Below are 27943 nucleotides of genomic sequence, written 5' to 3' on the forward strand. Positions count from 1 at the left end.
AATTAGCAGCACAGGTCTTTTTGTCCTGCACACAAGAGTGGGTTGCATTCAATGTAGATGTGTGGCTTCAACCTCTCCTTGCCACTTAAGTGTCGCAGTTACTGATGCAGTCAGTCGGCCTTTGGCCCCAAAACCTCCACTAGCCCAGTCTAAGGAGGAGACTCTTTCCCCCACTCACCACAGAAACCTGCTTCTTTGTCATAAGCTGATAAGATTTAGACTGAGTAAATTACCAAGTTTCCAGATAGATAACGTTGCCAAAGCTGACTTTTTTCCTTAAAACGTTTAAAAACCCACACTTATACACAGAATATCAATAGAAAATCTCAGTAACTAGGATGATGATGATAATGATGATTTTTTGCTTAAGGTTTACTACCACAAAGATTTTTTTTTCTGATACTTAAATCTTTATGGAAAAATTTATAAAGTTCCATAGATATCAATAGTTCATAAATTCCAAGGGGCTTTTGGATAATTTTTTTTTAAGAGTTCAGAAAAATTTCACTTCCCATTTTTTAAAAAAGTGTACACGCATACGTGAGACTAACTGATCATCTCTACTCTCAATCACAGGAAGGACAGGAAGAAAGGCAGGGCCATAAAAGGAGGTGTGGCCAGTCTCTCTTAAAGCAACATGCCAGGCTTAGCTGATTTTAGTCTGAGCCAACACCCGCTGCTGCTACCCTGGGCCCAGGCAAGCCACTGACAGGTAAGGCAACAAATGCTCTTAAGATTAAAAAAAAAAAAAAAAAAGCAAAAATCTATGTTTTGGATAAAAGGTAAAGGAAAAGAATCTATTAAATAGCTATAAGCATTACTAACAAAAATCATGTTATTAATATAGTTTAGATTGTATGGTTACTAGCAGTTCTAATTAGCTATTATCAAGTGAGGTGAAAGCAATGAATGGGTCATGCCAGAAATATCACTGCCAAAAAACAGGGCTTATTTGGTATGCTTCTGCATGAATTTCAGATGACCAAAAAACAGTATCAAGGGTAAATCTGCAAACAATGTCAATTTTCCAGGATATATGAACATGAAAGGAAAGAAACAAAGTTATTTAAACTGGAGTGTTATTGAATTTTAATGCATTTTACATACAATATAACTAGCCATTCGGCACAATTTAAAGTAAAAATCATTATGTTTTACTATGTGAACACATATCTACGTATATAAGTCTTTTTTATATTTAAAATTTTTCTCAGGACAAAATTCCAGTAGTAGAATTCCTGGAGCAAAAAGTATATTTTCTAAAGCTTTAGATACAAAATAATTATTTTTGGTTTACAAAAACATTTTACCAATTTACCAGCAAGGAGTAACAACAGTCCGGGCTCTACTATCCCTCTGTGAGCATGGGCATTTTAGTTCTAAAGATAAACTTTAATTAAAGAGGTGCAAAAAATAACATCTATGTTGTCTGGTATGTATTATTTTATGATCAGTATAAACCTGCTTCATATTTTTTCCTAGAACTTCTTGCCTTTAAAAAAAATCACAAAACAATGATATGTAGTGATTTGCCAATATTTATGTCCATGTTGAGAGTGGATGTAAAAAAAAAAAAACTGGCAAAATATAAATTATGAAGAGACTTCCTTTCAAGAAGGGTGTGGGTTTTTTGTTGTTTTCCTTGTTTTTGGCGGTGGGTTCTGTCTGTCTGGTGTTAATCTGAGCACAATATAGCGTAATGGTTAAGAGCAGTGGCTCTAGGATCAGATCCAAACTTGGGCTCTGTTATGCCCAAAGCCCGATACAAGTTGCTTAATGTCTCTGGCTTCAGTTGCTTCATTTGTAAAATAGGGAGTAAGATTTCTGCCACATTAGTCTAATACTGTCTCTCATAGTGTGAAAACAATGTCTGCAATTTCCCCCACACCTATTAAACTGCCAAAGGATGAATCCAAAAGGCAAAATTTCCTTGCCCTATTATTTCTGTGAAAATTATTTTCTTGAATTTACATGAAGATTCTATGGAATATTTTGCATAATGATTTTGAGTCTATGGGAGATTATATATCTAACCATGCTTTCTGGAATTTGAGAGCACTTTTTGTTTCTGGGGGTTAATTTTACTTTTTGAACCTAAAACCGCAAGAGTACTGGCCCCATAAAGAGCCTCACTCACATGCTCAGAGGTTATGGGGCTGGCTGTGAAGATAATTCCTTTTAAAAGTCACTTTCAGCAGGCTTCTAAGAGTTTATTAGTACTATTATCTGTCATTCCACAGTATAAATGCCAATTCGGGCAACTACAGGGCTTCGTGCATGTATTTTAGGCATTTACTAGATATCAACTGCTCCTTTGCAGCAGTTATGTATGGGATGAAGATGTGTGGGATTAAGATGTGTGCTGTAGTCATCATCCTTAAAACATCTGCATCTAAAAAGGAGCTCGGCCCTAATAAAGGAGTCCATGGGGGGCCTTCTTCTCTGCCAAGGTTAAGGCCTGCTGGAGTGGGTGACTCCAGAGGGTGGAATGTGCTGAGGACAAACACTGTCCTCCAGTCTGCATAGTCCATCAGTTTCCCAAGAAGTCTGTAAAATACTGGGCATCCATACAAAGTGAGATAATGCATGAGAAAACCTCTGCAGACTGAAGAGGTAAGAGAATTTGTGGTATTTTGGAAGCCCAAAAGAAAGAATAACAAGTATTTTGCAAAAACCTTAAAAGCAGGTGTAAAAATAAATTAATAGATACATGCTATGCTGGGTCTTCACCACCTGTTTTCAATTGAAATTTCAGTCCAAATTATTATTAAAATGTTGATTAAAATAGTAAAATCTAAATGCATTTATACAACGTTTACTTTAAAACATATTACAAATTAACAAACTCCTTCATTTAAATCCACCTATCTCCCTCCTTCTCCCAGCCCTTGTCTCTCTGGTTCAGACAGAAATGAGTTGGTATATTACAGTTTTGAGATTCCTTCCTGTTTTACTTGCTTCCCACCCACATCAGAGCATGCTGGAAACAGGAACTAGGGATAAAACATACCAAATGTGATTAATGGAGTCAAAGAGCCTGAGTTTGAACCCTGACACTTAACAGCTTTGTCTTTAGGCAAGTCGTGTAAGTGCTCTGTGCCTCAATTTCACCATCCACAAATGGACTGGTGGAAGTTTTTTGAGCGACTACATGTAGGGTTCCCAGGGCAGTGGCTGGAACAGTCTGTTGAGTAGTATGGACATTATTATCCATCCAGAACTTACTGTTGTCTCAGAGTGGACCTTTCAGTGAGGACCAGGAGGAATAAGATTTGGCTCTTCTTTAGCAAATGAGTATTTGCTGACTGGTTAGCTGGAGGCAGAAGACATCAACATCATGGGATGCTGGACCAGGAAAACCTCAGTCCCCCAGCAAAGACACCACCATGCCTTCCCCGGGGGAATGGGGTAGAATCAGGAAAGCTTCCAGGAACAGCTAGTTTCCACGGCTATGTCAAAGGAAAGTACAAGCTGAGACTGCAGGACAGGGGCAAGAAGAGAAGAGTGCCAGAAGGCACACTGTGGGAGGGAACAGGCGACATCCAAAGACTACAAGTGGCTTGGTATGGCTGTAGCCAGCGCATGTTAAGAGGGAAGGTGGCCAGCCACCCAGAGGAAGAGGGGGCACAGCCCCATCATGAAGGATGCGTAATCACGGTTTCAGTTTGCCTGCAGCAGACAGGCACCATCCGAGGGCTCTTTGAGAGGCTGCTGCACAGCAGCAGAGAGCGAGGAGGACACAGAGAGGCACGCGGACAGACACAGCCACGTGGGGGTAGTGCAGAGGTGAGCACACAGGCCTGCCAACTAAAGGACTCGGAGCCCTGGCCACTTGCATAGACAGGCTGTGAAGAACCCTGAGCAAATGACTGATTTCACCTGAAACTCCATTTATCCATAAAACAAGGAAATTTTGTCCTGCCTAGATTAGTTGAGAGAATAAAGATAAAGCCTGAAACTCCCTTGGACTTTCAGGAGGAAAGGTGCATACTAATTCTAAAAACATTCTGGACTCAGGAGAAAGAGTGTACAGACACAGCCCTTTGCCATCAAGAGCCTTCTGCTGTGTGATCCCACTATCCAGGACCCCACAAGCATGCTGCACACAAACAGAAGGTCTGTTTCTCATGCTGGAATGAGTGTCATGGATAGATTGCTTCTTACAGTTCTCTAAACATCGTCATCTTCATCTTTATAACTTCCATCCTTCCTAGTCAGTATTAACGCCACACAAGAAAAAATTGGTGAAAGATGAAATAAAAACAGTAGGAATATGTAAAACCTTAAGTATGCAAGTGGGTGTCTAACCAAACAACCTGACACTCGGGCATCTTTCACTTCCCATGATGCCAGCGGGCAGGTCTGTGAGCTGAAGCTGGTCTTCAGGGAGTGCCCGCTGGGGCAGGACACTGTGAGAGGCACAAAGAAAAAACTGCAGACTGGTGAACACTGTTGCTCTACCTTAAAAAAGTTCTTTGTGTTTTGTCCTGTCAATGACCTTTTGCAACCTACTAAAAGATGGTCTGAACGTCATGGGATCAGAAGCAGAAGAGTCACAGACCTAATAAGGTCTTGGGAAGGCTGCCCATGCCAGCCTGTCAGTTCTTCACACCTCCACAAACCAGAGAAAGGTAGCTCCCCAGGAGGCAGGGGAGGTCACCCCAGACAGACTGACCAGGTCAACTCTGCTCTGAATACAGTCACTCCTGTATCTCTGATTTTTTACAAGGATGCAGGAATGCTGAGAGTATGTTCAATGGATTACAGGCACACCTGTTTGTGGGGAAAAAAATCATCTAATAGTGTACAAAGATTTATTTAACTAGGTTACAGGGCAGGTGCTGACTTACAGCAGTGGCTCGACATCACAGTAGAAAGGACAACCTGACCTGCCCCTCAGTGACAGGTGGCTGCAGCCGTGCCTCAGGTTTCTTCTCCACTGCAAGAATTAATGTTTCCCACCTGCTCATTTTGCAGGCAAATGGCACACCCAGCAGCTCAGGGGTACTTGTTTAGTTGACTAAAAACAAGGCAAGAACAAAGGTGATTGAGTGTTAGGAACCTGTGTGTGGGATACTGGACCAAACAGGGTCCCTGTTTGGACAAGAACAAGAATGTTTTTTCAATTATTTGAGGAGGGCTTATAAAACTAGGTAATCAGAGAAAGAAGTCATGAACGATATCTTTCTTCCACGGGGTGGATGTGTTTGTTTCTAAGAACAGAAGCGGCCTGGCCTCATCTAGCATCCTGGCACATCTTGCTGGTTTTTGTTTCCTCAGTAAGACCACATCTTTGTTACTCCAATAACCTTGAGCCGCCTTCTTCCCTCTCCTTTCCCAATGATGCTATTTCTCCCCACTCTGGAAACATTTCCTCAATCCTACCATTCTTCAGGAAAACAGCCCAAGGACAGCATGTCAACAGAAATCAGAGGAAGATTCAGATCACATAGCATTCATCATTTAACAATAAAACTATAATGAACATCTGTACATGCACATTTTGGTGGTTCCCCTGGTTGTTTCTGACGCATGTTTTTGGGACTTCATCTTCAGCACTTGGAGCCAGGTCACCTCTCTGTGTGAGGTGGTCTGGATCAGACCCTGACACCTTACAGAAAAGTCATCCTACTTGATGCTAAAGCTGAATTTAGGAAACTTCATTGCTAAAGCTGAATTTAAGGAAACTTCCTAATAGTTTAGCCCTACAAACTTTATACACTTAAGGAACTGATTATTAAAATAAACATTAGTGGATCAAGGTGACACTTCAGGAATCTTAAATTAAAAACCAAAAGCTATTATTTTAGTATGAACTAAATCTTTGCTTTTTTTCTGTTTCTGCCATGAATAAAAGCTAAGAAAATACTTTAGTTACCGAAACACATGCCTAGGACAGTAGAAGGTGTATGGATCCTTTCAAAAGTCACAAGTGCCTTCAAGTTGGTTTCCAGGGTAAACATTTTCCAGAGCATGGATCACAATGAAGCTTAGACAATTTTCTTAAATACTAAAGAAATTAAACATTTTTTTTTGAGGGGGGGCTTTGTTTTTCCACTTTTTGTGGCTAGAACAAACAACCCTGTCAGTTCATGTCAACATGTCCGGTTATGCAAAAATAAGGTGATAATATCTCAAGAAATGTCAGCAAGCCTATTGGCAATGAAACAAATTTTACAGAAAATACACGCAGGCCCACTTCCAAAAATGTAAGTGAAAATACTTTGGAAGATATTTTGACGAGGAATAAATTTATTATTTTACATGTATTAGGATAACAGAAAAGTTAAAATGATCAAATATCACATTACAGAGACAAAACAGGAATTGTGTCCTTTGCTTATCCATAAAACAAGAGGGCGGCAGAGATGGCCTCCAGGTAGCTCAATCCCAGGAGGTGTAGGTATTTTAGAGGCCAGCTGAACCCTGTTCTTCAGGTCAAACCTAAACAAGGATCCACAAGGCATGCAGCCCAGTCACTATCCATGCCCTCAGGGAAAAGGCCATCCCGACTCCTGTCCCTCCCTGTATGGAGCATGCAACACAACAACTCAGGGACTACACCTTTTCACCACAAGCATTATGAGGACACTGCCATTCTTACAACTATTAGTGTTCAAAGGAAAAGTGATTTAGGACCAACACTTCTGTGGGCTTTTCCCTAGGCAATACAATGAGTGATGGTACTTTCAAGTTTAACTCAGAGACAAGACAGATAGATAGATATTATATAAACATGCCAGAAGCTGCTTCCTAATAATTAAAATGCAAAATACTTAAAATACATCTAAGAAGAAACAAAAAGTTATACTTGAAAGTGAATAAAATAGGAATTTATAATCCAAAGGCTGCCAGAGGCACACTGTAGAGCAAAGACAAGCAGAAGGAGTACAGCAAACGTACCCGCACATTCCCAGCACGCTGCTCATCCTTCTGCTCCAGAGGCTCTGACATAAAAAGGCATCATTTCTGTAGTCCCAGGACACAGCATGTGCAGGCGCAGACAGTAAGGATTGCTAATAAAAGAGTGGAGCTATTTCAAATTTCAGGAAAATAACCCATAAAATGATCAAAGGAAGGTATAAAGTAGTATCTCTAAGAGATTATAATAAACTGGGGCTTGATCACTATAAGAATGGCTGAATAACCGTCAAGGACTCCTTAATTTGGAGATCATAAAACCAGCTAAACTATAGCATGAATAACACAGGAGAGATACTGGCAAGAACTAATGTGACATTAGAGTTATATAATGTCATATTTCAAAACCACCTTGAGTCTCTTTTACCTAAGACCAGTTTTTTTCCCTCACGGTTTCAAAAATATTTATTGACGGTTTTCTGTATGCAAGGCATGTTCCTGATGTATGGATACCTCTGTAAATAAAATGGAAATCTCTGCCCTTGTAGCATTTGTTTCCTTTTTTTAAAAAATATTTTTTATTTGTTCTTTTAAGTTATACATGGCAGAATGTTTTTTGACATATCATACATACATTGAGTATAACTTCCCATTTTTAGGGGTTGTACATGATGTGGAGTTACACTGGCTAAGACCAGTCTTGACACATCTCATCCACATGTCCATATTCTGCAAGAGCTTTCTTTGGCCAGCTCAGGAACTAGAGTGGTCAGCAAGAAAGCCTCTCAAACAGTCTTCCCCTCAGGGCTGGCTTTGCACTTGGCAATTCTCCTGGAGGCAGGGATCCCCTTGCCCTTAGGAAGAGCCGCCCATCTGCTCTGGAGAGGAAAGCCACTCCATGCCCACGCTGTATTTTGAAATCACAAGTGAAACAGCTGCCCCTGCAAATGACTGGACACAACATCAGGGAAGGACCCAACATAATCTTGAGCCTCTTGAGCCCTCAGCTCCTCACCTGGGAAGCAGGTGGGGGACACCAATGCTTAGTGTGGTGGTTTGCTGTGAGGTTCCTACAAGGACATGATTTGAAGGTAGGCGCCTAGGAAGTCAATGCATGAATGTGAATAAAAAGTATGAAAAGGCAAGCTTTGAAAAGTACGTCAGATGACAAGGTTTTTTGCAAGAAGAGTTAAATAAAAAAATTTCTCCTTCAGATTAAAAAAATCATTTACTTATTCATTTCACTCAGTTCATGTTCAATGTTAACATTTTAGACTCTGTGGATAAAGTCCTCAAATTACTCGCACAATGTTTTATTCTGGCATCTATAAGATCCATGCAAACATCTTTCTTTCTGTGTGTGTGTGTATAGGGGTGATTTGCTTTTCCTCCCCAAAGTACTATGTCATGCCATCTGCTTTCCTTAGCATAAGTCCCTATCAAGAAGTAGGTTTCTATGCTGCCATTTTCAGCAGCTGCATGATGCCCCACTCTGTGGCTATATCATAAAATATTCAATCAACTTCCCAAAAGTTGTTTGAGCTGTTTGCAAATCTTCACCTTTATAACTAACACTGTGCTAAACACTCCTGCAGCATGAGCTGCTCTGTAACCCCTGCTGCTCCTGGCCCTACCAAATGCTATACTTCACTCAGAGATGTGGTCAGATGTCATTTACAAGCTTCAGGTAGTGGCGCCTTCTCTGAAGGTGAAGCCATGTGAATAATCTCTACAATAATATTCACATGTAGGTTTCTCAGACTCCATGGTGTGGTTCCCCGCTGCCATGTATTTTAATCTCCTATTAACCTGACTTGAAATACTCCTCAAAACTTTTGTTGAGACTTTCAGGGGGAAAAGGAAAAAAAGAAAAAAAAAAACTTCTAGAAAAATGTTAGAAAAATAACAATAAAAGAAATTCTTGATGCCTAATCCTCAGCTGCAACCCTTGTCTAGAATTTTCACCTCCTGTGCCTGGTTTTGGTTCCTGAAAAGTTGCTTCTCGCAGAAGGCATTTCCCAAATAAATGGATAACAGTTTCTTTCAACTTTAATTCTACAATGTGATTCCCATGAGTTCATATTTAGGAACTACTCCTTTTTTTTTTTTCTGCACTATATATAAAGCCCATATTTACTGTATTCTGTTTACTTTGTTTTCTTATTTCACTAATCTCCACAATTGTTTTTATTATTTTATTTGGGAATGATTATTTTCTTTTCTAGCTTTTTGAGCAGTATACTCAACTATTTTCATTCTTTTCTTTTCAATCAATGCACTCAACATTTTGCCTCTATCTTGGATTGACTCCTTAGCTGCACTGCACAGCAAGTATTATTTTTGTCATTTAGTTCTAAGCATTTCAAAACCCCCACTATGATTTCTTCTTTAATCCAAGAGTTCCTTAGAAATATACCATTTTAGTTTCCAAATGTATCCTTTATCATGTTATTGCTGGTTTCTAATTTAACTGCATCCCAGTCAGACAATGTCATCTGCTCACTAATGATTTTCTGAAAGCTGAGGTTCCTCTGATGACCTACTATGACGTCAAATGTGCAGATATGCTCATAGGCCTTTACCACAAATTCTAACAGTCTTTAAATAATGTTGGGTAAATCTTCAAAGTCTTTAACCTCTTTTTTTATTATCTGTCATATTTCAATAGAAATGTGTAAGATTTCCCATAATGACTGTGGATTTGCTCATTTTATCTTTGAATTCAGCCAAATTTTGCTGTAACACACGTGTATCATGATTATTTTTATGTTCTATGTGGTCTGTTCTTAACTTTTGTAGTGACCCTCTGTTTCTCTTCCTATTGATATTGAATTTGCCTTGCAGTCTATTTTTTTTTTGTTTGATGTTAAGATTGCTACTCTACCTTTTCATTCATTGGGATTTGTCTGGTATGTCTTTATTTTCAATCTTTCTGAAGAGTTATATTCTCTTCGAGGTAGCATATAGTTGTGTTGTTAAAAAAAAAAAAAAAAATCCAAACCAATACTATAGGCAAATTCGATTCATTTAAGTTTTCTGGGACACATTTCTACCTCCTTTTTCTGTTTTCTATTTACCATCCTCCTTCTTGTGTTCTTCCTCATAGTGTCCTTTCTGGTCCTCTTATAGATTTCAAAATGTTCTGTTTCTGTTCTTGTTCTCTTTTGTTTTAGGATACATTTGCATGCTGTAAGGATTCGCCTATCTACACTGCAGTGCACACCTAGGAGGGCAGTCCTAAGATAAACCTTAATTCCCATGAGCGTACCTGTTTCAAGATTGCTCCAATGCTGGCACAGACCCAACACTTAATACAGCAGGTAGACAAGTGGATTGGTAGTCAGAGCTTTCATTGAGAGAAAGGATATTGTCCTTTTCTCTTAAAATACCACAAGCACAGCATGACTAGATCCATTAAAATTTTTTCCTGGGGCTGGGGATGTGGCTCAAGCAGTAGCGCGCTCGCCTGGCATGTGCGGGGTGCTGGGTTCGATCCTCAGCACCACATAAAAATAAAATAAAGATGTTGTGTCCACCGAAAACTGAAAAAAAAATTAAAAAATTCTCTCTCTCTAAAAAAAAATTCCCCCTTAATTTTGGTGATTTTCATATGAGATTTATTCAGATAATACCATCAGATAAGTAACTTATTTTCTAAAAATAATCACATACAGGAATGGGGCTGTGACTCAGTAGTAGAGCACTTGCCTAGAACATGTGAAACACTGGGTTCGATCCTCAGCACCACATAAATAAAGAAAAGTTATTTTAAAAAGATAAAAATAATAATAATAATCACAGGAGTTATTGCTCTGCTTTTCCTACTTTTACCAACATTTACCCTCTTTTTTTCATATAAAAAGTATTTAATCAATAATGATTGAACATTTACCCTCTTATGGGGAGCTTACTGCAGGAGTTTTCAATTTTGGATTTGAAATTTCAGTCTTAACATTATTTATATAACAAGAAAGGAAGTAGAAATAAACTAAATGTGCATGGAAGGAGTAGCTATACAAATCATGCATCAACAAACTGGACTGTGGAATATCTATCAAATATCTACATAAAATCTAGACACAGAAAAGCACATAGACCACAGGGACCTGAAGATACTCAGTGGGCACAGCAGGACACTCAAACCCATGTGCAGATAGCACGACCCACATGTGATTTTAAAACTTCCTGAAACATCTTAAGTCTTTTCTCTCCCTTTTTCTTTCTTTTCCTTCTTGTCATTTTAGTCCTGGTTGTCATGGTCACCACCTTCTTCTTTTTCTCTGAAACCCTAACTTTCAGTTCCTAATAAGGCCTATGCTTATTTCTCATACTTTTTAGGTTAACACAAATCAGATCACTGTGGTAAGTTCATATTCACTACACCAGTGTGTGACTAATTTCATTTCCTGGCAGTGATATACATTTGGAAAACAATAACGACAACAAAAAGATCCAACTGAAATTCAATTTAAAAGCAAAATTTAATGCCCACCTAAAATGTGGGGTGCTTTACATGACTTTATTCTTAATCAGACAGTGATTCAGAAAAAAGGAAGGGGAATTTCTGCCCCAAAAGTTAGTGCATCCCCTCTTCTCACAAAAATGCATTTGCCCTATTTAGATGGTTCCAGTTCCTTTGCCAGGGCTTTACCAAAGCCACAAACTGTGAGAGTAAAAATATACATCTTATTCTCTGTTCTTCCTGTTATCGTACATGGAACCACATGATATATCATAGATTTAAAAAAACTGTATCAATAGTGAAACTTTAAAAACTAGATATATAAGTGGTAGATTAAGTTGCTCTGAGTTAAATATGTCTTTAATTAAATAGAGCCTTGTTTTGTTCCTAGAGATCCTGCCTGCCACCACTGGGTCTAGAGATGGCTAGCAATTTCACCACACCTCCCACAACTCCTCAGGGAAATGACTGTGACCTCTATGCACACCAAGACACGGCCAGGATAGTAATGCCTCTGCATTATAGCCTCGTATTCATCATCGGGCTGGTGGGAAACCTACTGGCCTTGGTTGTCATTGTCCAAAACAGGAAAAAAATCAACTCTACCACCCTCTATTCCATGAATCTGGTGATTTCTGACATCCTTTTCACCACGGCTTTGCCTACGCGGATAGCCTACTATGCACTGGGCTTTGACTGGCAGATGGGTGACGCCCTGTGCAGGATAACAGCTCTGGTGTTCTACATCAACACTTACGCCGGGGTGAACTTCATGACCTGCCTGAGCATCGACCGCTTCATTGCCGTGGTGCACCCTCTCCGCTACAACAAGATGAAGAGAATTGAGCATGCCAAAGCTGTGTGCATATTTGTCTGGATTCTGGTCTTTGCTCAAACTCTCCCACTACTCATCAGCCCCATGTCCAAGCAGGAGAATGAAAGGATCACTTGCATGGAGTATCCCAATTTTGAAGACACAGAGTCTCTTCCCTGGATTCTACTGGGTGCGTGTTTTATTGGATACGTGCTTCCACTCATGATCATCCTCATCTGCTACTCGCAGATCTGCTGCAAGCTCTTCAGAACTGCCAAACAAAACCCACTCGCAGAGAAATCTGGTGTAAACAGAAAAGCCCTCAACACAATCATTTTCATCATTGTCGTGTTTGTTCTCTGCTTCACGCCCTACCACGTGGCAATTATCCAACACATGATCAAGAAACTTCACTTCTCTGACCTCCTCGAGTGCCACCAAAGGCATTCATTCCAGATTTCTCTGCACTTCACGGTGTGCTTGATGAACTTCAACTGCTGCATGGACCCTTTTATATATTTCTTTGCATGTAAAGGGTACAAGAGAAAGGTCATGAAGATGCTGAAACGTCAAGTCAGCGTATCGATTTCCAGCGCAGTGAGGTCAGCTCCCGAAGAAAATTCACGTGAAATGACAGAGTCGCAGATGATGATACACTCCAAGACTTCAAATGGAAAGTAAAGGGACCGCATCCTCCCTGGACTTGGTATGAACTCTGTAGGACTTCTCTCCCAAAGTAAAACAACTATTCAGCTTCCAATCAGGATGCCTTTCAAATGGACACTATTTCCCACCATCAATGGATAAACTGATTGAGAAACATCAAGTTTAAGCTCAAGAGAACAGTATAAAGCAAGTTCTAATTAATAAATGAAATAATACTGTATCAAAAGGAAGCTCTCTAACTCTTGGTGAAGAAAAAGTTTTACATTAATAAAAAATCATTAATATTTCCTGCCAATAATGTGGCAAGAGACTGATAGATTGTATATTATCAGTGTAAAAATGTTAATATTGTAATATATTTTGGTAACATATTTCCTTTTTTATACTTTTATTGTATTTGTTTATTTTTATGTGGTTCCCAGGATCAAACCCAGTGTCTCACACATGCTAGGCAAGCGCTCTACCACAGCCCTGGCCTGGTAACGTATTTCTTAAATGCATATTTCCTTCCATTTTAGATCTTTGTCTCCTCAATAATATGGTTTTTATTTTGTTTTGTTCTGAGTCATAACTGTTTCAAAGAACACTTCTGGAATAAAAAGTAGGAAGCTACAGATTTATGACTATGTCCCTCACTGTTCACTATGAACTACCAGCAGAAGTTAGAGGGGGAGTAAAATTAGGAACAGGTAGATTAAAAAAGCAATATTGTAAATGTTGATGGTGACTGAGACAACACAGGTGTCCACCTTTCCCCACACAGCCAGGGCAGTATTTAAGGGCCACTGCTCAGAAATAGGGAGGTCTCCACTGGGAGAAGGGGTCACTTGCTAAATTCTCCTTAGGGGTAAAAAATAAGCATATATGTTTGTCTTCCCTTGGGTCCATAGGGGATCATCATTTCCCATGGGGGAAATTCTTTTTTATTCCCAGATTGATTGTACCTTGTATCTATGTTTCTGTAGTCTGGATTATAAGAAAGGCTAGGGGCGGGGGTGAACAGCAGAGTGTATGGTTGATACTTGCCCAGATAAGACAGGAAGTAAAATATAAAATTATAAGAGTTCTCAGGATTCTTTACAACACTATACACTTGCTCAAATAAATACCTCACTACAAACAGTAGTTCCTTTCTAAGCTCAATCTGTCTGACTGCTCAGAATGGATTACAAAGCCCCTGAAATTTCCTTAGTATGGTTGGTTATCTCAATTGACAATGATACTAATTTTGATAACAGAAGTTAAAGAAACAAAAGACTATATCATAAGTCATACTTTAAATTTGTATTGGGCTTTAGACCCTCAGACTATTTCAAATTCTAATCTTGCTCACTTTTTATCCCATAAAGAAATTAATCTTAATGGTTGGTGCAACAATGGTTGATGTATAGTTCAGATCTGTGTTATATTAACTTCACAAAAAGCCACATGGCCTTTAAAATGCCTCCTAGAAATAGGTGATAGACGAGACTGCATGGAAAAAAGTTGGGATCTAACTACCTTGCCTTCATTCCATCTATAAACTTTCCCAAGTGGAAGGGAACAAAGGGCAAGCACTAGATATTTTGTGCAAGGTGGCACGAGGTGGTCATTTGAGTCAGATGTCTAAAAAGAAACCATTGTGAAGACAACTAAAGGAAAACCAGAACCAAAGACACAAAACAGAGCCTCCTCAATGTCTGAGGCTCTTTATGGTAAACCAGTTCCAGACTACACTGGAACACAGACCATCCTGCAGATGAGCCAATGACAAGGTGCTCATGGGACCAATTCTTAGGTTCCTTCACACAAGAAGGTCAATACCTGTAGCACTTGACAGAGGAACAGCACATTTTTTTTTTTTGATCTTCAAATTCAGGTATTTAATAAACTTACAAAGATCCTCTGTATATAAAAGTTACAATTAGTCATTTGTGCCTGTAAATTTAAAACTGGTAACAGTAGGAATGAAGAACAATTTGAAATTCTAAAAACATGAGTCAAAGAAAATTCTGTGAGATTCAATTCAGAGTTTCAACTGCTTGTGGTCAACACAAACCACGGTTTAAATTCACAAGTTTTACCAATCTTGGGAATTTTATTTTCATTTACGTGAGCATGACTGTTACCAGTTTTATTAAATCCTACTTTCAGCATATAGCTGCAGAACACTTTCTAATTACTAAGTGGTAGGTAAGTAAGGAAGGGTGTTCCCTATGGTAAGTCTCATCAATGGGTTATTTGCTGTTGTGTTCTTTTTCTGACATTTCTTGTTAGTGAACTGTGCTGCTTGCTGCATTTTCTCCAGTTTTTCCAGAGTCAAAGATTTTAAGGGTAAAAGTTTGGGTTTACAGAGCACCATTGTGCTTATACCTTCCACAAACAGCTGCCCTTGGTTTGGAAGAACTTCCTGGAACACTGACTTTACTTCTGCCATGTACGAACTATTGGATACAGTAAGTTTTTTCCTCAAAGTTCCGGTTGTCTTATTGCTGTTTTAGCATCCAATCTGGTAGTATCAAGATGTCAGAGTTCTTGACTGAAGCCTATGGAAGGAAAGACACATTCTTTCCCAGAAGGTCAGCTGTTGCCGGGGGTAACGGTAAGACCAGGGGAAGAAAGGAACAGTACATTCTTTTACCTTAAGTTTCCCACGTTTCCCTTCCACCTCACCACAAACTTATAAACATGATGGTATCTAGATTTCAGTAGCCTACGACAAAAAGGTAAACTCTAAACAAATCTCCAAATAATCTTTTCTAAGTCTATAGTCCAGTCAAACTCAGCCCTTCTCTCTCCTTCCCAAGGCCTCACGGCCTACTCCATTCACCCAGCCGTCACTCACCATGACCTAGGGCTCTCTCGCATCATCTTGTATTGTTAGTTAACTTCACTTTTATTGCTGGCACAGTCCCTTCACCAGTAGTAGGTAAACTTGGAGCACAGAGGCAGTGCTAGACAATTTTTGTATTCTGTTACAGAACAAAGGAGGTGATCTACATCTGTTTAAAAACTGTGCTGGGCACATGAGCACCTATAATCCCAGCTACTTGGAAGGCTGAAGAAGGAGGATCACAAGTTGTATCCAGCCTCAGCAATTTAATGAGGCCCTGTATCAAAATTTAAAAAGGTGGGGGGGATGTAGCTCAGTAGTTGAGCACCCCTGGGTTTGATTCCCAGTACCACAGGGTGCGGTGGGGGAGCGGTAAATTATAACTTATAAGTATTTTCTAAATGAATCAGTTAATACATTACAAGTTTAAATAAAATAGGGAGATAGGAAAACTCCATTTGGGGAAGTAGATAGTTATTATGGCAGATGGCCATATTTCTTTCATAATACTTTTATTTCTAAAAAGATCATTTGGTTGAAGTTTCTTAAACCCTTAAAGCTACTCAGTTTAAAACTATTACATGTATCAACTAGTCAGTGGTGGTATAAGAATAACAAGAAATGGCATCAGGTATATCTAAAGAGCTCAAAAATGTAGAAACAGGCCATATGTTATGTGATGTCTTCCCTTCCACAGTTCTGTGGACAACATGAGCAGGGAGGGCTGCCCATACTAAATCCAGAAAAGCAGCTGGTCAAGAGTGAGCAACAAGAGTTGCCAGCCTCAACAACCTAACAAGACCCTGGGAAGGAAGGAAGGAAGGAAGGGAGGGAGGAAGGGAGGGAGGGAAATAAAAAATAAAAGCTCAGTAATAGAGCACAAGTGGGTTCAAACCCAAGCACTGCCAAAATCAAAAAATAAAGAATAAATCATGTGGACCCAGAAAAAGTATGAGAGGCTGACTTGTATCATTTATGCCAGCAGAGTATATAATCTTTAAATAATAGGACAAATGACTCAACAACAGCTTATGAACTTGGCTGGGCTATGAGCCCCTTGAGGACAAGGCCCTGGTTGCTATGTACCAGGAGCTGGCACAGCACCGGCCAATACAGAGTTCTCAAGTACCCACTGAACAGAATGGCACGTGTCTTGTACTATCACTGGCCACACTCTACATCCCCACGAGAATACCTGGGACGTTCTTAATTTCTCAGAGGAATGATAAGAAATACCATAAATGCTAGATTGCACGTGCCCCTGAGGAGAGACGTGTGTGCCTTAGAAGACTCTGCAACTTAAACTAGACATATTAAAAAAACAGAGGCAATTAACCAGCAAATTATTAATAGAATTAGATAGAGCAGTATGTTCTGCTTGGAGGTAATTTCATAACTCAAGGGGCGAGGGCAGTGGCTCCTACCAACCAGCCAACAGTGGTGTACAATTTTAAAAGGGGAAGCACTGATCTTGAATTAGCCTTTTAAATGTTCTACTTTGGTTACTTTTCAGTCTGTTGTAATCTGTTATTCTCTGAAAAGCTAAAAATATGTGTTCACTGACTGACTATTCAGGTTAAGAATCAGAAATGAAGGCATGAGGACTAGAAATGATGTGGGACCAACCAGGCCCATGAGTATTCACCAGACTGCTGCGGATGGAAGTTCTAAGCATTACACTCAGAAAAACTCATCACTTAGAAGAAAGCCCCACACTTCTGCTCATTAAAACCTCAGTGAGCAAAGAATGACCGTTACCCATCAGTCACCACACACTCTTCTTACCACGGCACAGGCAGCATGTCACTTAACCCCCGCCTGAGCTGGTGTGCTTATCATCCCCACCGTGCTGAGAGGAGCCTGGGTGCCAGGGCCCGTGGTGTGCTGGAGCTGGGATTTAAACCCAAACCTTCTGGCCCAGGGCTGCAGCCAGTCAATGACTGGGAGCAGTCCCTTGTCACCATTACTGAAATGTGCTCAACAAGAACTAGCTCCAGTTCCTCCTCTTGCCTGGGTCACATGCTTGCATTTCCTACAGCCTCCTGTGCCTGTCCCTCTCCCCACTTCTACATCTTACATCAGCCCATTTCCCCACATGGCCCCTAACTTGCCTGAAGACTCCACCTTCACTCTCCCAGCCATTCACAGCCTCCTGACATGCAGGGGGGTTAGCAGATGAGCAAAGCCTTGCTTGGTTTTACTCCTCCTGCACTCTCCTGTCCATCTTTTCTTTACCCAATGTCACCACCATTGTCTAGACACCAGCCAGCCATACCTAGATTGCCACCACCTCTTCCCCTCTGGCTGCTCAACCAGAGTCAGAACTTTAGCCTCCTTTAGGACACTGTCCAGGAAGCCAACATATTATACTAATAATACCAACCATAACACCTGCCGGCGATTATACAGCACAGTGCTCCAAGCACTCATGGGAAGCTCAGACGCATCACAGTAGCTCTGTGAGGCTGGTCTTTCTCTCTGCCCCCATTTCATAGACTATGAAACTAACTTGCCGGGGAGGTGTGTGGCTTTCCCAAGATCCTAGTCATTGCAAAGGCCAGGTTCTGGATCCCAGCAGTATGGCTCTGGGTCTTCACTCTGAAGCCAGGGCCTCACATGTGTTAGGCAATCACTCTGCCAGGAGCTACACCCCCAACTCTTTTCTGAATTTTTATTTTTAAATAGGTTCTTATGAAGTTGTCCAGGCTGGCCTTGAACTTGTGATTCTCCTGCCTCAACCTCCTAGTTGAAATCCTAGGATTTCAGGTGTGCACCACTGCACCTAGCTATGCACTCTTACCACTACATTTTCTCTCTTAAACGAGTAGTATTACATGTCCCTCAAAGAGTCTTGAAAGAAATACTACTCCCTTGCTGGGTGGGGGGCGGGGGGATGTGACTACTTCTAGCCAATGAGTTGAGGGAAGTGATATATATCACTTCCAGGGTGAAGTGAGAAAGTGATGACATATTCCATCCAGCTCTTTTCTCTCGCCACTGTGAGCAGTGATGCTCTGGATGGTGGACCTTGGTCAGCCTGGGTCCCTGAATGAGTAAGTGCAGAACTCCCACCCTATGCACCTGTGTTGAATGAGCAGGGCACACAAGCAGCACACTCAAGTGTTAAGCCTCTGAATTCCAGGATGCATTTGTGGCTGCAGCATAAGTTGCCTACTCTGATTGAGAGTGTTTAACCTACTTGGAAGGAAAAACCAATATACAGAATATAGGAAAAGAAAATGCAGACAATCCTTCTAGCACACAAACTCATCTTCCCCTCATCCCACTTTCACTGGGTCCTTTCACGCTCAAGGATGGAGTCAAGTTCCCCAGAGTCTACAGCATGGAAGTCCCACTTCCTCCCCTACACTTTCAATCCTTCCAAGCCAATTTCTTTGCATTGCCCAGTATGTGCCTTTCAAGTCAGTCTGGTTAGTTTTGTCTCTCTTCCAAGAAGAGAATACACATTTCATTCTCACTGGATGGATTACTTGTTCCCTCAACTTACTGTTTACACCTACATCCAAATTGTACCTCTTCCTTTAATTCTTGGATGACCCAAAGCCACCCATCTTCCTGTCTTCAACTCATTTGGCTTTTAAAGTCTACATCAGACAGCCTGAACTCAGACAAAGGAAGAAAAAAACCCTTTAAATAATAGGACAAATAACTCCTGGGCTCCTGAAGCCTGGTTCTAGTTGGCTGTGACCCAGCTCTGACCCACTCTCTCCAGTCTTTGAGCCTTTCTGGGCCTCGGTTTTCCTCTCAGGGAAGGCAGTGTTAGATAATCTGTCAGCTCTCTGCTGGCCATCAGATAGCCTAGAGCCTATACTTCATACTTGTGTCCCTTGCTCAGCTAAAACATAAGACTCCACTGGGGCAGAGACACTGACTTTTCCTGAGCAGCTGTGACTACAGCTCCTTGAATGTGGACAAGTTCATATTGGAAACCATGTTGACAACAGGCTGTCACACATTAGCCACATGCTCTACATTATTAAAACGAATGGAAGTGGACATGAGATTTATGCTACTGCATGTGATTATTTGTTAAGCACAGTAGGTCACTAACACATGCTTGGTACTAAAATAGTAATCATGAGAAATATTTTACAGTAGAAACTAGAACAACATTTACCTCAGTCAGGATTTCTTTTTGCTTTCGGCTGACAGTGTAAGAAGAGGACCACCAGCTTTTCCAGTTTCTTCCACATATAAAAACGGCACATATGTCTACTTACACTTACTTATCTCTGACAGTGCATATTCAAACTGAAGAGAAATCTCTGCAACACTATAGTTGTTAGAAGAAATTATATGAGAAGGCACTATAGATGGGAAATACAGAACACAATTTTTGTTTCAATAGTTAATCTTCCTCAAAAACCAAGAGCTTCTGTGTTTCTTCTCCTTGCTAATAATACTTTTTAGATATCTTGTCTACATAACTAACCTGCAAGCCAGTCCTGGGCAGGAACCCCATGACCTACTGTCCCCTAAAGGACCTATTGTAATTGATCAGAAACAAGAATTTAAGTACTTTTTGATTGTCCTTTTTCCATCTTCTCAGAGTGTGAGAATCTTTATTTCTGGTTTCTATAACTTGTAAGAATAACTTTTCCCATGTAGGTTTTGAGAAGAAAAGAGTATGTCAGACTGAAACCACAGGGGGACTACAAAAGGGTTGAATCATCTAAAAAAAGTAACATTCTAATGTGTCCTTTCTGCCTGAGGATAGCAATCCACAGCCTTCCCCCTCAGGTCCCACACTGAAACCCCCTTCCCCCACTTTGGTATGTAGTGGCAACATTAGGGTGCCTGCCTGTATGAGGGCTTGAAAAGATGGATGCATCCTGTGCTATCATTCACTACCTATCATGTATAATGACTGAGACCTACTGCAAGTGTCTCCAGAGACATCTCAAGTATTACTGCCAATTTGTGCCCCATCAGCGGAGCAAGGGTAAGAAGAAGGTCATGAATTTGATCTTACTGGTTTTATTTAAAGAACAAGTGTAAAGAGAAGGCATTAGCCTCACACACCTGACACTCACATGACAAGAAATGGAAGCAGTCTTTGTTTCTAGTCTCAACAATCTTTCCCAGGCTCTACCTGAAGCCTGGTATGTGACTGTGTCTGTCCCCACACCCTCAGGTCTCTCCAGAGACCCAGAAAAAGAATGGTCAGTCTCAGGCACAGGGTTAGGGGATACTGAGGATTTAGGGAGCAAACAGTTAAAGGGAAAAGTGTCTCATTAGAGAATTATTTGAAGTTTGTGTGGCGGACAAAATGCTAACAAGATAACAGGTACGTGGCATTCATTCTGCTATTTCTCAGCATTTGTGAATGTTTGACATTTTCTGTAATAAGTGTTTATAATGGTAAATATAGCCTCTAACACATCCCCACACTCTTGTTACAACAAGGGTGGAAGCAGAAGTTCAGGGATGGATTCAGAGAGAGAGGGACAGAGATGGGTTACCAGTCTCTGTATCTACTCGGGTAACTGCAGCAACCCGAATGATGTGAGAAGAGGACGCACAGTGGCCACATTTACACGCTAAGAGCACATGTGGGGAGTCTCAACAGAGCTTCAACAAGTTCTAGTAAGGGGGCTGACAGTGAAAAAAGTCACTGACAAAGAACAGGTTATGTTTGTATAATTGCCAAATATGAATAAAGTCATACATATTGATGTACTTAGGAGTAAAGGAACACCATGTGTAAAACTTACTCTCAAATGATGCAGAAAAATATCACAAGTGCCCAGAAAGAAATGATAAAACAAATTTAGAATGTGTTAAGAATCTGGGCATCTGGGCTGAGGGTATGAGTGGATTCTTTGTCCTATTATGGCAACTTTTTAGAAGCTTGATTTATTTAAAAATTTTAAAACATAATGCAACATAAGCAGCAGCATTTGGAAGTTATTGAAGAGAAACAGTATAGTTTCTTCTAGCCACTAAATTAAAACAAAATCAATGGCTAAATGACCCAAGTATCCTGTAGCTGAGGGCTTCTTTAGATCCTGTTCTCAGGGGCACCCCACAAATATCATCTGAAACTCTTTTTATAGTGTGTTGGCTTATTTGTACTTCTCATTTTAGCGGCAAAATTTGAACACAATTATAAAAGTTGTCTTTGAACACTAACATTTACTTTTTTTCCGCCCAGTACTGGGAATTGAAACCAGGGCCTCACATGTACTAGTAAGGCAAGTGCTCTACCACTGAGCTACATCCCCACCCTGTTTTTTATTTTATTTTGAGACAAGGTCTTACTAAATTGCACAGGTTGCCTTTGAACTTGCAATCCTCCTGCCTCAGCCTCCCAGAGACTAACATTTACTGATACAAGCATCTGTATCCCCACAGTTGAAAAACAGAGAGAAAGCTTCAGTTTGCTGATAAGTTTATATATTTGAATTATTTTCTGGTATAGTAAATAGATCACCCCAATTAGACTTTTTGCCTTACAAAAGAAAGTAGCATAAAGGTATACTGCCTGGAGGGGAACAAGTCAGAGTGTGTGTGTGTGGGGGGGGGGGGCCTGCGGTTGTAGCTCAGTGGTAGAGCACATGCCTAGCATGTGTGAGGCTCTGGGTTCAATCCTTAGCACCATATATAAATAAATAAAATAATAGGTACTGTGTTCATCTGCAACTAAAATAAAATGGAAAAAAAAAAAAAAGAATCATGGGTGTGGATTTCCTTCCAGTCTCCCATTTAAGCGGCCACAGCCCAGTGACTGGGTAAGTGCTCAGAGCCTCTGCTCCCCGCAGAGAACACAACAAACCAGTATCCTACAAGACTGTGGTGGACATTCACCTAAAGTAGGAGCATGGTAAAACTAGCCTCTATAGTACAACAGTTATTTAATATATATTTGTTAAGATTTCTTAAGAGAAAGAATAAATTCCACCATAAAAAATAATAATAATCTTAATATTTCAAAATATTTCTCGGTATTTTTTTCCATGTTGTTACTGATGTTGACAAACATATCCTTGGTCTGGTTTAGACATATTCCATATCCCTTGCCTTAACAAGCAGCAAGCGTTTGTTAAATGCCTACTGCAGGAGTCAGCACTTGCCTAGACACTGAGATGAAAGCTGAAAATAATACAGACAGGTGCCCTCAGAACCTCTCTGCCTATGTGCTGTCAGTACTGAATGTTAAGTAAATGAATAATTTTAGGGGAGAGGGGAAATTAGTGCTGACTCTAGCTCTGCAGCATCTAGGACTGCTTCTATGCCCAATCTCAGATTCTCTGTACTGCTTTAATAATCAATACCCTTTCTACTGCATCAGTCAGGATTCATTCATTATTCCACAAACTGTCCAGCCCAAGCAGGCACACTGTGCTCTGAAAACTCGTCAGGCCTTCTTTAACCACAGATAACAGAAGTGCATAGATTATTTCAGAACCCAACATACAACAAAGACAAAAACTCAATCCTAAAATAGGTATGAGATTATTTTTGTGTGTTGTGTATTTTGCTATGGTTATCAAGGCATGGTTAGCATTTTGAAATTTTTTTCTTAGAATACTACAATGATCTGAATCTAAAATCTTTCATAAGGCGCAACTTTCCAATGATAAACAAGAACAGGAAGTGAATCTTGAATACAACCAGACTTCTAGTTCCCTTTATCATTAAATGATCTACTTTGCCACCACCTGACTCTGACTTAACCAGCATTAAACTTCCCATCATCCTATCCTAACAGTTACTAATACTTTTCTTTTATTCCTGTTTGAACAAAGTACATTTCCTATTAGGCTGGAAATTTTGACATACTCAAAATATTTTAAGCCCCAGGAGGAAGATAGCTAAAATAAAGGAATTGAGTAGCAAAGCAACTTACAAAAGCAGAAATGAAAACAGATGTTAAACTTGTTTGAAACAAATTTTTACTAATAGCCTCAACCAACCCTATTTTAGTCAACTACTAGAAATATTCTACCTGGTTAAGACAGCTCAAATTGTTTCACAAGCAATGAACTCCTGAGTGTGGGGGCTAACTCTTTCCAAGGCTCTGTTTACGGTGCTGTACCACGCAAGCTCTCATCTGCCATCAGAGCCAATTTTGCCTCTGACATGTCATTTGGCAAAATCTGGAGACATTTTTTTGTTGTCACGACTGGGGAAACACCTACTAGTATCCACTGGATAGAGGCCAGGGGTGCTAAACAACGTGCCATGCACAAGACAGCCCCCCATCATAAGAGTCATAAAGCCCAAATACCACAGTGCCATGGGTGAGAAAACTCTAGTCTAGGTCAACTGGGCCACCAACCTTCATATTCAAATATGAAATCACAGATCATGTGGCTTCACCCAACTTTCTGGTGAAAGCTTATAAACCCTTTTAAACAGGATACATTAAATCTGTCCCCTGGAAAGACACTCAGGCCACTGAGACTACGAGGGAAATCCCTGCAGTGCTAAAAGCCTAAGATGTCTTTTACATTAACCATCAGTCCCCATGGGTAACTGCATGCCACTTCTGAAGCAAGAATAAAGGTCAGGCAGTAAGTGTAGACAGATGATGGGGGGGTCAGGTTGGCAAGATGGAAGCTGATTCAAAGGGAATGGAATGTTAATATCTTCAGGACACATCCCTCTTCTCCTCACCAGTGGCCAAAAGTCACCTGCATGGGTGGGTAAGAAGGATTGTTCCTCCCCACAAGAGGCTGTTAATGAATGCCTCCTGGGCTGCTCCCTTCCTGTCTGGACCCCTCAGTGGCTTCATTCCTGCCCTTGATCCACCTTTTTTCAGGAGTCACTTTGGTCATGAGTCAGTTTTGAAGGACAGTGAGGAGGAGAGGCCATGAGAATGAAGAAATTCTAAAATGTAAAGAAGTGACAGGATACCCCTATTTCTTTCGATATCAGTTCTGGACCCCTTCTCTGCAAAGGAGTCTGCCTTTGTTCTATCCTTTAAATAAAACTTGCTTTCTACACTTGCCCCTGTGTTTCTTGGGGATTCAGTCTTCACATTGGGGAAACGGAATTCAGCCCTGAATGATTTTCATCACTGGCGGTATCACTTTGATTCCAAAGGCACAGGGCTTCAAACATTACTAATGTCTTGACAAAGGTGATTAGCATTCTCCTTTCCTAACCAATCCTCAGACAATGTTGAATGCATAAATAAAGCAAGAACAGCCAATTCTTCTAGGTCCATACCTTCTACCACTGTGACTTTTCTCCACCACTTTGAAGAAAAATGGTGCTGCAGGTTTCTGAGTCGCTTCCTCAAAGGTGATGAGAGCTTCCACCTTCCATGACTCCTTGAGGACTGATGTGGCACATCACTGTGCACACTCTGAGGACCAGGACGGCAGGGGTGTACTCACTGAATGCTAAGGTTTAACTCAGCACTAAGCACAAGGCTGGGCACGCAGTATCAGACACCCAAACACTGAACTGAATTGAAAGTTTGAGAACCTTTTGGTTGCGAAAGGAGATATTCTGAGAACATAAGAATTAGTGGATTATGTGTTTCTAGGTAAGATTCTGGAAATGATTTCATACAATCACATTTCAATCCTTTAAAAATATCACTGAAGGGAGAGAAGAGGGGCAAGAAAGGAGAGGAAATAAGGAATGAATTTAACAAAATCATGTTATATGCATATATATAAATGTACTACGGGAAATTTCATGTATATGTAAAAAGCACCAATCAAAAATAAATAAATGAGTGAAAGAAAGATCAGTAGAGTAGAGGAAGGAGAATAGGAGGAGGGAAGAAGGAAGGGAAGACGCAGGAACAGAGATTGAAATGGAGTAAATCAAATTCCATGCATATATGATTTGTCAAAAATGAACCCAACTACTATGTGTAACTATAATGCTCTAATTTTTAAAAAAGTCATTGAACCCTAATTTGTGTGTGTGTGGTGTTTGGGTATCAAACCCAGGGACTTGCATGCATTCTGTCACTGAGCTACATCCCCAGCAGTGAATCCAAATTTGAAATTCAACTTTTGTATATTTTTTATGAGTAACAGATTTGAGGCACCAAGAAGGAAGAGAGATAGGAGGGGCGGGGAAAGCGGAGCATCCATGATTAGTGCAAAAGAATAATCAGAGCAACTAGTATATGTGGCAGCATGAAATTTCAATCGCACTAATCTCTGGTCTTGAAGAACACCCTTTTCACTACTCCATGCTCAGGGAGCTAGAAGAGAGAATAAGATCCTGCTCTCTCAAAAGGATCAAGCTGAGACAGTGGCTAGTTAAATTACAATCTCAAGTCATAAAGGTCCTATGTGCCTTCCAAGCACTAAGTCACCTATGAGCACAAGGTGCTGAGGGTGCACTCTGGCTGGGGTAGGGCTTCAGGACAGAGAGACCTAAGGGGGCTCATCCTGGCTTGCTTGGCAGAAGTTTGCTGAGCAAAGACAGAAAAGATGTGACCAGAATTGTCAGCATAATGAATACAGAGAGGCTTGAAATGGCCCAGGAGTGACAGGTAGCAGTAACAGCGAGATTTGGCTGGTGTGCTGAGTACAAGGGGAAAATGACAGAAAACAAGGCTGGAAATGTCAGCTGGAGTTCAACTTTGATGCCACAGGAAGTTTCTTGAGGTATAAAGGAATAAGACCAGACCTCCTTTAGAGATAAAATTGGGGGATGGGGTGGTGCAGACAATGGTATCATAATGACAGGGAGTCACAAACAAAAGGAGATAGAATGGAATTAAAAGACCAAAAACTTTTCATTCAGATCCATCGGTGGATCTGATCCATTCACCCAACATACAGCCCACTATGTGGGAGCCACTGTATTAACCAAGTGCTACCAACTGCCAGGTGTGTCCCCCAAATCTAAATGTGAGAGCAGCTGAAGGCAGGGCCTTTGTGAAGTGACTGGGTCACAAGGGTGGAATCCTCATGACTGGGATTAGTGCCCTTATAAAAGAGGTCCCAAAGAAACCTCTCCTCCTTTCTAGCATGTGAGGCCCGGAGAAAAGGAAGTCGGCTGTGAACCAGGAAGGTCTCCACGAACGTGGCAGGAGAGGCACCCTCTGGCTGCGCAGGGTTTCACCAACCACTGAAGGTGCTAGTGCCTTGATTTTGAACCTCCCAGTCTCCAGAATAATGAAAAATAAATTTCTGTTGATTACAAGGCACCCAGTCTATGGTATTTTTTTTTTTTTTTACTGTAACCCAAGCAAACTGAGACACCAAGGCAACATTAGTAAAAATGACATGGTCCCTTGCTTGCATAAGGTTTTTATTCTGGTAGAAGAGGAAGGTATCAAGCCATTCATTATATGTTACTTAGAAATGCTCTGAGACTGTGACCTGGTCTGCAGGCGGAGGTAAAAAGACTGTTTCTTGAAAAGTGACCTTTAGGCTTTTCCTGAAACCACCGAACGGTGGCTCTCTCTCCCACATCCCACATTCTAAATAAAAATCTTGAGAAACATATCTTTCATTTGTTGACTTTGCTCTGTGCATCATGTTGAGCACTCGTATTAAAACCTCTGGCCAGCCTCATCAAACCAACAGGTGGTGGTGGGAGGGGACATGGGCAAGGAGCAGAATACGAGGAGTGGGATAAGGAGTGAGGTAGGGGATAGAAGAAAAGATGGTGGGTTGGGAGCAGTAGGAAAAGGAAGGGAAAAAGAACAGCTTAAAACCCAAAGCTTTAAAACAGATTCATACTGAGCCCCTCATTAAGGACAGGAGGTCCTTTTTGCCATGGTCAACACTCAGAAGCAATCACAAGCTGGTACACAGGATGAGCCCTGACCTGTCCACCTCTACTGCTATATCTTGTCTGGAAGGCTCTGGGGTTTTGGATTCCAGTGATCTAGGTTCAAAGTCTCTCTCTATCAGCTGAGTTATGTGTTCCTGGGCAGATTTCCTAGTCTAAAAACAATTTTCTCACCAGTAAAACAGATATAACCAGATCAACTTAACAAAGTTTTCTTTTTAAATAAGAAGAGGAATGGAAATATAAAATACCTATTAGTTTACTTCACCTCATCTATTATTTTATTTTTTTAATATTTATTTTTAGTTTTTCGGTGGACACAACATCTTTATTTTATTTTTATGTGGTGCTGAGGATCGAACGCAGCGCCCCGCGCATGCCAGGCGAGCGTGCTACCGCTTGAGCCACATCCCCAGCCCCATCATCTATTATTTTAAACATGTTGATGTGATCATTTCAAATCTGCAGGCCCTCGCGGCTCCACCTTTATTCTGGAAATACCACTTTGCTTCTGAATTAAAGATATAGATCATCTTTCAAGCTATGATGATGATTTTTTTTTTTCCTGGTCCACACAAAGGCTCCAGCCCAC

At 40.7% G+C, this 27943-nt stretch overlaps 3 protein-coding genes across 3 annotated transcripts in view; 1 reads left to right on the top strand and 2 right to left on the bottom strand.

The window, feature by feature from the left end:
• Nucleotides 1-27943, bottom strand: part of Ubac2 (UBA domain containing 2) — a 154983-nt gene that overhangs the window by 65606 nt on the left and 61434 nt on the right. The gene's annotated exons all lie outside the window — the stretch shown is intronic.
• Nucleotides 471-13419, top strand: LOC107140933 (G-protein coupled receptor 183). Its single transcript, XM_015484131.2, has 2 exons — nucleotides 471-712; nucleotides 11715-13419. Exon 2 carries the CDS (start codon nucleotides 11745-11747, stop codon nucleotides 12816-12818), a length of 1074 nt encoding a protein of 357 aa, XP_015339617.1. The 5' UTR covers nucleotides 471-712; nucleotides 11715-11744; the 3' UTR covers nucleotides 12819-13419.
• Nucleotides 13561-16433, bottom strand: LOC125616060 (BBSome-interacting protein 1-like). Its single transcript, XM_048800691.1, has one exon. It carries the CDS (start codon nucleotides 15217-15219, stop codon nucleotides 14965-14967), a length of 255 nt encoding a protein of 84 aa, XP_048656648.1. The 5' UTR covers nucleotides 15220-16433; the 3' UTR covers nucleotides 13561-14964.

The sequence above is a fragment of the Marmota marmota genome, unplaced genomic scaffold (genome assembly GCF_001458135.2).
Source record: "Marmota marmota marmota unplaced genomic scaffold, marMar, whole genome shotgun sequence".
Classification (NCBI taxonomy): Eukaryota; Metazoa; Chordata; class Mammalia; order Rodentia; family Sciuridae; genus Marmota; species Marmota marmota.